General features: G+C 38.3%; 1 protein-coding gene across 2 annotated transcripts in view; it reads right to left on the bottom strand.

Annotated features, from left to right (window-relative positions):
- Positions 1-9,697, bottom strand: part of prkd2 (protein kinase D2) — a 52,703-nt gene that overhangs the window by 10,850 nt on the left and 32,156 nt on the right. The window contains exons 2-15 of one of the 2 annotated variants that reach the window (XM_061972817.2): positions 8,796-8,934; positions 8,589-8,720; positions 8,315-8,487; positions 6,811-6,994; positions 6,665-6,736; positions 6,494-6,511; positions 6,207-6,372; positions 6,021-6,132; positions 3,956-4,033; positions 3,564-3,876; positions 2,561-2,613; positions 2,404-2,476; positions 2,176-2,282; positions 1,254-1,415 (exon numbers count right to left, since the gene is read on the bottom strand). In XM_061972817.2, the coding sequence (XP_061828801.2) occupies positions 1,254-1,415; positions 2,176-2,282; positions 2,404-2,476; positions 2,561-2,613; positions 3,564-3,876; positions 3,956-4,033; positions 6,021-6,132; positions 6,207-6,372; positions 6,494-6,511; positions 6,665-6,736; positions 6,811-6,994; positions 8,315-8,487; positions 8,589-8,720; positions 8,796-8,934 (1,782 nt within the window). The remainder of the gene's footprint in view (positions 1-1,253; positions 1,416-2,175; positions 2,283-2,403; positions 2,477-2,560; positions 2,614-3,563; positions 3,877-3,955; positions 4,034-6,020; positions 6,133-6,206; positions 6,373-6,493; positions 6,512-6,664; positions 6,737-6,810; positions 6,995-8,314; positions 8,488-8,588; positions 8,721-8,795; positions 8,935-9,697) is intronic. The other variant, XM_061972818.2, reaches the window with a different exon arrangement.

Genomic DNA, 9,697 nt, shown 5'->3' with positions numbered 1-9,697 from the left:
AGAAAATCTGTGGGGTATTGTGAAAAGGAAGATGCAGAATGCCAGACCCAAAAACGCAGAAGAGTTGAAGGCCACTATCAGAGCAACCTGGGCTCTCATAACACCTGAGCAGTGCCAGAAACTCATCGACTCCATGCCACGCCGCATTAACGCAGTAATTGAGGCAAAAGGAGCTCCAACCAAGTATTGAGTATTGTACATGCTCATATTTTTCATTTTCATACTTTTCAGTTGGCCAACATTTCTAAAAATCCCTTTTTTGTATTAGCCTTAAGTAATATTCTAATTTTGTGACACATGGAATTTTGGATTTTCATTTGTTGCCACTTCAAATCATCAAAATTAAATGAAATAAACATTTGAATGCATCAGTCTGTGTGCAATGAATAAATATAATGTACAAGTTACACCTTTTGAATGCAATTACTGAAATAAATCAAGTTTTTCAAAATATTCTAATTTACTGGCTTTTACCTGTATATGTTACATCAATGTGGCTTCATAGTAAAAGAGTGCGGGTACTAGACTGGCCTGCCTGTAGTCCAGACCTGTCTCCCATTGAAAATGTGTGGCGCATAATGAAGCCTAAAATACCACAACGGAGACCCCCGGACTGTTGAACAACTTAAGCTGTACATCAAGCAAGAATGGGAAAGAATTCCACCTGAGAAGCTTAAAAAAATGTGTCTCCTCAGTTCCCAAACATTTACTGAGTGTCGTTAAAAGGAAAGGCCATGTAACACAGTGGTGAACATGCCCTTTCCCAACTACTTTGGCACGTGTTGCAGCCATGAAATTCTAAGTTAATTATTATTTGCAAAAAAAAACAAAGTTTATGAGTTTGAACATCAAATATCTTGTCTTTGTAGTGCATTCAATTGAATATGGGTTGAAAAGGATTTGCAAATCATTGTATTCCGTTTATATTTACATCTAACACAATTTCCCAACTCATATGGAAACGGGGTTTGTACTATACTTACTGTCACCAAATTGTGAGCAAATTATTGACTTGCAGTTAAGTAAAATGTTTAAAAACGTTCCTGGATTACATTCTGACAACAACATTGCATTTGTGTCCAAATATTGGTGTTTTTTTTAAGCAAATTTAAATTATGCAAGCGAGTAATAAACTGTGATTAATTCATCACAATTCAAGAGCGTGATTAATGTGATTAAAAAAAGTATTACTTGACAGCCCTAATAAATAGATATTAAAGGTCAATCCTTCCTGTGCAGACATGCATGCAAACCTGAGTGATGAGGAATTTGGTGAGCCTCTCAGGCAGTCGGCCTTTCTCGCTGGAGAGGATCATCTCGAGCATGTCGCCGTGGAGCTTCTCCATAACAACAAACACTTTCTCGGGGGTCTCGAACATACACTCCAAGTTAACAATGCCCAAGTGGCGCAAACTCTGAAAGTGAACATGATTAGTGTGTGGGAGACATCAAGCCAGGATTTACATATTTCAGAAGGAGAATGTACATTTTGCCATGGAAGACAGAAATGATTCCACAATAAAGCGGAAGTTAATTACTGTTGAGCTTAAGGTGAAGAGGGCCCTTGAGAAGCTCATAAACACTATTTTGATGAGATGTCGGACTTTGTCGCCACCTGCTGGTCAGGCTTGTGCAACACAGCATCAGTGGTAGAGGAAAAAATGACAGCATTGTTATTTAACAATAGCAACTTGAAATCAATTAGAAAAAAAGCTTTAATTCATATTGTATTGCTTTGATTAATCATTTAATAAGTGTAACTGATAAATATTAATAACACCTGTACCACATGGAGTGCCTGGAACTTTTAAGACGTGGACATAGTTTCTGCACAGGTGCTGCAATAGGGCACACATGAGAGTGGTGGTCTGTGTGCCGTGGTCTGTGTCGGCAAACATAATCCTTTTTAGTATTTATTAGAAGAAAAAAAATTGGGGGGGGCAATTTTAGTTTTTCCCCTAAAAGACACATTGAGGCTATAAAGTGTGTTTTATCAGATTTCTCAAATAATCGACCAAAATAACAATGATAAATAATAAATGTATGATAGCTGCCACCCTATTTAACATGGTTTACATGTTCTGTTGTAAGTAAATTTGACTTTCAGTTTTTAAGCTACTTTATTACTATTTAGCTAGCACTGGTAGTGGAAGGAGAGTTAGTAATAAAACGCACCTGTAATATGGCCACCTCATTCCTCAGCTGGCTCTCCTGCTTAGTCGGGAAGCGGAGCTTGTCAATAACTTTAACAGCCACGTCCCTTCCAGTCTTGCGGTGCTTTCCTGGTAGAGAAAATGTACAACAATAATATGTACCTGTTAACACATGTACTTTTGTGCTATGTTTTTAGCAAAAAAGGCAGCTAGATTATGATAGAATGTAAGCTTATTTGAAGGTCCATACCTCCATACACGACTCCAAATTGTCCAGATCCCAAAACTTCATCAGCAAATATTTGGTATACTGTTCCAATATCCTGCAGGAAAGCAGAATAAAAGCATTAGCAACTAACTATACGAGTTTTACAACTAATTTACTGTATATAAGAAAAATGTCATACCACATTCTCTTGGATTTGACTGCTGGACACAGAAATGCTGACTGATGCTTGTCCTAAAGAGGAAATATGCATGCACAGAGTAAAAACACACTCACCAGCCATTTAATGAAGTAGACAGATACATAATCTAATGAGAGCAAGTACTTTATAAACATTTGTAATATATTTACCCCCTAAAGTTGCAAAATAAGGCAGTCACTTATGATGCAGAGCAGTTAGTCACCACTGCAAACTACAACCACAATAATAAACATATGAATTAAATAAAACATTGTCAATAAAAAAACAAATATCTTTGTAAACGCAGAATTGTTGATACAGCTGTCATTTTGGATCCCAGGTGTATCTAATGAATTACAGTAATAAGTAAACGTTTGTCATTTAGTATTACTTTATTTCTTTACAGTGCAGGACAATTGAAGCTTTTGCTTCTTCCTACTTCTTTTCAATAACACACTTTTTCTCCCTAGTTTTTTTTAGATGGTGGTGTTGTATTGCAATGCTATAGTTGTTACTGAGTTGGAAATAAAATACGAAAATTAAAAAAAATTAAAAATCATAATTTTTTTTTTTATCTTAATGTTTCTGGTATTATTATTTTTTTGTTGTTTTTTTTAACTAATTTTGTATTAATCTATTATTGGTTTACTTATTTACAAACGTGACTCATCAAAGTAAAGAACCAATTAATCATGGATGTTCTTATATGGTGCAAGCACCTCGTGGAAGGAAAAAGGGGAGGGGTTTAGTAGCCCATTAGAGGGAGTGCGAAGCTGGGCAGAACAAGGAACACAAAAAATAAGCGGTGTTTGGTCAATTTAACCTGAAATAAATGATATCAATATTTTCTTAATTCATATCTTGTTTAAAAATATATCGATATATCTTACAAACTCGATATATCGCCCAGCCCTAATTCCTTATTGTAACTTTTGACATACAAAACCATGACTACAACAAATATTTTCTGAATATTCTCAATTTAGTGTGCCTCCTGACTCACTGTGAGTGGTGTTTCCCGCAGGTTGGGGAGCATCCTGGAAGATGACAGGCATGAGGGCTTGGCGAATGGCGGCCTCCCACGCTTTGGCCACCTCACGACCAACGCCGCTGTTGGGTGCCACTTGGCTTGGTGAAGGGGGTGTCTGGGGGACAGTCTGCTGGGGGACTAGTGGTGGAAGGGTGTTGGGGTCCTCCCCCACAAAGTAGCACATGGTCCCTGTGATGATCTCGAAGCAGTGCGGGTTTGTTCTGGGGGGAACCAGAGTGAAGTTGCCGGCAGGTCGTACCTCCAGAATTTCTGAGAGAGGGATCTCCTGCAAGGAAGATGGATCACGGATGACACAAAACAAATGATGGCTTCTTTCCAGAAATTCTCCACAATTACAAACATACCTTGTGGTATTTGTTTGAGGTGTTGTTCTGGAAAAGGATGATGCACTTCGAGTCCAGGTGCCAGTAGAGCCTCCTCCTCTGTTGGGGATTGTATCAGGGTGGGGGTATCGTAGGTCAGGAGCATACAAGGTGAGGATTGTGACAGAGTTGATCTCCAAAGGAAGAGACGAAGAATGGCCAAGGGACAGGTGACAGACTGAGATGTTGGAAACTCAGGAGCGACAAGAAACAAGGGAAAAACAGACAGAAAGAGAAGAGCAAGTTTTAGTGCAGCAGTTAGTGCAGGAGGTTGGGGGGGCCTTGTAAGATATACAAGTATAAGTTATAATAAATAAAATAGGAAATATAACATATGAAAGCATATGAAATAAAATCAAATAATGCATTAAATACAGTAACGGCTCAATAGGCGTTCTCTGTTTATGTCACTGATTTAGAAACACATCTCATTAGCCTTTTATCGAGAAAAGATCCATATCTACATTGGAAAAACTCACAATCTCACCAAGTATATACTATATTTCAAAGTTCTAGACCAAATATCTAAACGAACTTAATACAAGTCAAAATTCCCTGAATAGTAATTTTTCAGTGAGACATAAGAACTTGTTTATAGGCAATATATATTCTGAGGATCATAAGTATGATATAAGACACAAAGTTTTACAATAAGTAAGTATAGCTAATAATAGGTTTTAATTGCTACTTCAAAAGGTCATTTTTAAGTTTTTAAGGCTTAAATATAAGGTCTTATTTCAAGACATTATAGCAAGACAATTTTGACTTGTTCCATTGGCAGATATTTTTGCTCATTACAAGCAAAAATAACACGTATTCATTATTTTACTCTTTTTAAAAGGGACATTTTTTCCAGTGTAATAACTTATTTTGGTGTTTAACAAGGACACCACATGCCTCACTACGATGTCTTTTGAAACCAAAAACTATATAGCTATTTTTTTAAATAGTTATTTCAGAGCAAGCCACTAAATTCTAATTTTTTATAACTATGCTTAAAATGTCAATAAAGATTCAGCACCTCCCAGTCCGAGTCCATGATGGAGTGCCATCTCCGGGTTGGGGAGGAGACCCTGCCACAAGTGGAGGAGTTCAAGTACCTCGGGGTCTTGTTCACGAGTGAGGGAAGAGTGGATCGTAAGATCGACAGGCGGATCGGTGCGGCGTCTTCAGTAATGAGGACGCTGTATCGATCCGTTGTGGTGAAGAAGGAGCTGAGCCGGAAGGCAAAGCTCTCAATTTACCGGTCGATCTACGTTCCCATCCTCACCTATGGTCATGAGCTTTGGGTTATGACCGAAAGGACAAGTGAAGTGAAGTGAAGTATATTTATATAGCGCTTTTCTCTAGTGACTCAAAGCACTTTACATAGTGAAACCCAATATCTAAGTTACATTTTTTAAACCAGTGTGGGTGGCACTAGGAGCAGGTGGGTAAAGTGTCTTGCCCAAGGACACAACGGCAGTGACTAGGATGGCAGAAGAGGGGATCGAACCTGGAACCCTTAAGTTGCTGGTACGGCCACTCTACCAACCGTGCTATACCTCACGAGTACAAGTGGCCGAAATGAGTTTCCTCCGTCGGGTGGCGGGGCTCTACTGGGGCTCTACTTTAGAGATAGGGTGAGAGGTTCTGTCATTCAGGAGGAACTATGTCTCCCAGGTGGTCTGGGAATGCCTTTGGATCCCCCGGGAGGAGCTGGACGAAGTGGCTGGGGAGAGGGAAGTCTGAGCTTCCCTGCTTAGGCTACTGCCCCCGCAACCCACCCTCGGATAAGCGGAGGAAGATGGATGCCTACAATTTTATATTAAGATGTATATAATAATTGAAAAATCTACCTCTTTATTTTTATGTAGCTCCATATAAAAATGCAATAGACTCTTCCTTGGCTTGTGAACAACCCTTCTAAAAAGTTTGTGTTTTTTGGGGGGGTTTTTTCATTCTTGGTGCAGTAACAAGCGTAACATTAGAAGATACTTTAAGGACAGAAAAGGGAAAGCCAAAACAAGTAGAGAACTGAGACGATTCGGTCAAGTTAAAAAGGTACCAGTGGGTCTTTATTGTTGTAGTGAACCATCCATCCCGTCTTGATAGCAGTACTGGATCGACGGGTTGTCTGCCTCACTGATTGGACCACCCTCATGAGTGGAATGTAAGCACTGCGAGAAAACGCATAACTTCTCATTAGAATACAAAGCTTATAAGTGTGGCATGTTTATGTTTTTTTTCACACCCCTGGTCTCCACTGGGTCCATCCTTGTTGCTGTCAGGAGAGAAGGAGCCTGGGATGACGCAGAGATGCTCCTCGTCCGAGTCATCCATGGATGACTTGTCTGAAGCGTCGTAGTCGCTGGTGTAGTCCATGGGCATCTCTGTGTCCATACTGGAACTCAGCATATCTGGGTGCATAAAAAGAGGTAAACCGTTGAGTGCAACTTGATTTATGTTGGCTGTATGTTTCAAAAATGCTGCTTTTCTACATCTACAACTATTATTATGGATGAATGCATGCAGACTTACCAAAGTTACTTCTGTTTTCTAAGACAATAAAGAGATTAGTGGCAGTAAGTACCAGTGTTTGTTATATAAATGTATGTTTCATTATTTTGTTGTAATTTGCATGACAATCTAATCATGCAAATGAGAGATTGTTTTCATGCAGGGAGAGATGACATCTTAACAGTCCCTTACCTCCAATGGTCTCACCAAGACAGTCGTTAGGAACTTTGCATAGACAGCGTTTATGGCAGTTAAACTTGCAGTCTAAAATAAACAGATATGTATAAACGTTAGAATCAAACAATGGCAGTGTTCACTACTAATGTAAATTTGCTGACCTTTACACTGTAGGCCCTGCCTGAAGATCCCTCGGAGAAGCCTCTTGCAGAAGTGGCACACTGTCGGTCGCGTGTATGAGTGGATGGCGAATGTGTGCGGCACCTTCACCTTGCTCATCAGGATCTTGTCCAATTGCACGGGTCGACCCTTATAGAAGCGTCGGGCTTCACTCGGGGTCCGGGGCTATGGTAGAGTAACAAATAAAACACAAAAAACAGTAATATGTGCTCTCTGATTCTATTATAGAGTAATGTTTGTATTTGAACAGTTATGTGATTTAACAATTTGTAATTAAAGGGAAACCCCGAGCCTGGGGATCGAACCAGGATCTTTGTATTGTGAGGCACATGCCCTAACCCCTGGTACACTGTGCTGCACTCAATAAAACCTAATACAATTTTAAATAAAAACACATTTATGTAGCCCTTTAGCAGCAAACCAGTGGATAAAATACGACAATAATTAATCATGCAATAATAATCTAATTAAAATGCAATATTATAATGTTTATTTATATTTAATTTATTAATCCCGATGTAATAATACAATTATTTCTGGCAATACCGTTGTGCTTCTGCAAGTTTTGTTGGTATACAATGACAATAAAAGCTTTCTACTAGAGATGTCTGATATTATCGGCCGATAAATGCTTTAAAATGTAATATCAGAAATTATCGGTATCGTTTTTTTATTTTTTTATTAAATCAACATAAAAAACACAAGATACACTTACAATTAGTGCACCAACCTAAAAAAAACTCCCTCCCCTCATTCACACAAAAGGGTTGTTTCTTTCTGTTATTAATATTCTGGTTCCTACATTATATATCAATATATATCAATACAGTCTGCAAGGGATACAGTCCATAAGCACACATGATTGTGTGTGCTGCTGGTCCACTAATAGAACTAACCTTTAACAGTTAATTTTACTCATTTTCATTAATTACTAGTTTCTATGTAACTGTTTTTATATTGTTTTACTTTCTTTATTATTCAAGAAAATGTTTTTAATTTATTTATCTTATTTTATTAATTTTTTTAAAAAGGACCTTATCTTCGCCATACCTGGTTGTCCAAATTAGGCAAAATAATGTGTTAATTCCACGACTGTATATATCGGTATCGGTTGATATCGGTATCGGTAATTAAAGAGTTGGACAATATCGGGATATCGGCAAAAAGCCATTAACGGACATCCCTACTTTCTACTGTATTGTATTCTATTAAATCACTATGTAAGCATTATGTTATTACATAATGTAGACACTTAAAAGTTATGGTGTTAACAAACTTTTAGCAACAAAAGACTTGGAGGATTTGCTTCTTCCTACTACTTTTGAGATATGTTGAAATGTGCAAATTTAACTTGTTAGACATTTCTGAAATAAATAAATCATAACCATAAATCATAATCATAACCATTATACTAATTACTAAAAAAATCTAAAATGAATTCCCAAGTAGTGTATGTCAATGAAGGCTGTAAAGGGCTATATATACCATTTGCGTATGCGAGCGCACTAAGCCAGAGTCCTCGGTGCCGGTGGGGGTGGTCCCGACGCTATAAACTGACTGGCTGCTGCCCTGGGAGATGGTGGACAGGCGCCTCTTCCGAGCTGCACAGTTGTTTGGAATGCTGAATGCACACCGCTTGTGGTAGTTTAATCCACACCCTGCAGAGGGCACAGAGAAACCAGGGAACGGATAAGCATGACATCAACAGATGGGAAGTGTGTGGATGACATCATGTGATCTCATTTAACAGTGTTCTCACCATCACACTTGAGCCCCTGCTTGACCAGTCCGAACAACATCTCTCCACAATGGTCGCAGAACGCCGGGGCCCGATAGGAGTGCACATTCAGAGCATGAGGACGAATCTGGAAATCTTCTGACGTGGCTGCCGCTACAATGCAATGAGTGTAATAATATGGTCGCAGATGAAATGATGACAACAGAATAAACACCATTAATGACTCACCAGAGAGCACCACCTCCACCAGATCTCCCTCCTGGATGTCACTTGTAGCCTTAACTATCTGCAGGATGTTGCTGGTCGAGATGTCATGTTTGAACAGCAATATCTTATCGTAGATGCCATAGAAGCCACACTCGGGGAACTATAACATAGAAAAGAGAACATTGCATACTTAAAAATGGGGCCTGTGTGGAAATGAAATTAACGTGCACTTGCAGGTGGACATGTTTGAATGTATCTTTCTTTAAGGACATATTGAATAAATTACAAATGTAAATTATTTCACAGATGATGCATACAGTGATAAATAGTGGTATGGATATACAGTCAACTCCAAGCAGGCCTGACTGGTTTAATTTTGCTGAAGATTTCAGTAGCTATGGCCTCACAAATGGATTACAACTACAATTTAGTCAATGTCAGTGGTTCTAAAACTCTTTTCACCATGTGCCACCTCAGAAAACACCTCGCTCTACAAATACCACTATAATGACCAACATTAAAATACTCTAGCCTATTAAAAGCCTAAGTATACAGTAAATTTAAAACAAGGCAGAAGTTTTTTTAAAGTATATTTAATATTTTTGGCCAATGTAACATTACATTACACACAGTTTGAACAGTAACACTGTGTTTGAATGTAGGAAAATACAACACTTTTAAATTCAGATCAGTTTACTTTATTTCGAACATGAATATAGTTGCAATGTAATACATCACATATTTCCAGTTGTTTCATTACAGCATGTCCGAAAAGGGGTAGGAAGAAGCAGATCTTATTAAATCCTACCCCTTTTCATATCATAGCAGTTTTATCCCATTCCTTTGTTCTCTGTTCGTAACAGAATGGTGAATAAGTAAATTAATAAATAAATATACCATAAGTAAGTAAACAAATATTAAAT

This window comes from Nerophis lumbriciformis, linkage group LG17 (assembly GCF_033978685.3).
Source record: "Nerophis lumbriciformis linkage group LG17, RoL_Nlum_v2.1, whole genome shotgun sequence".
Taxonomy (NCBI): Eukaryota; Metazoa; Chordata; class Actinopteri; order Syngnathiformes; family Syngnathidae; genus Nerophis; species Nerophis lumbriciformis.
This window is presented reverse-complemented; position numbering and strand designations above follow the sequence as displayed.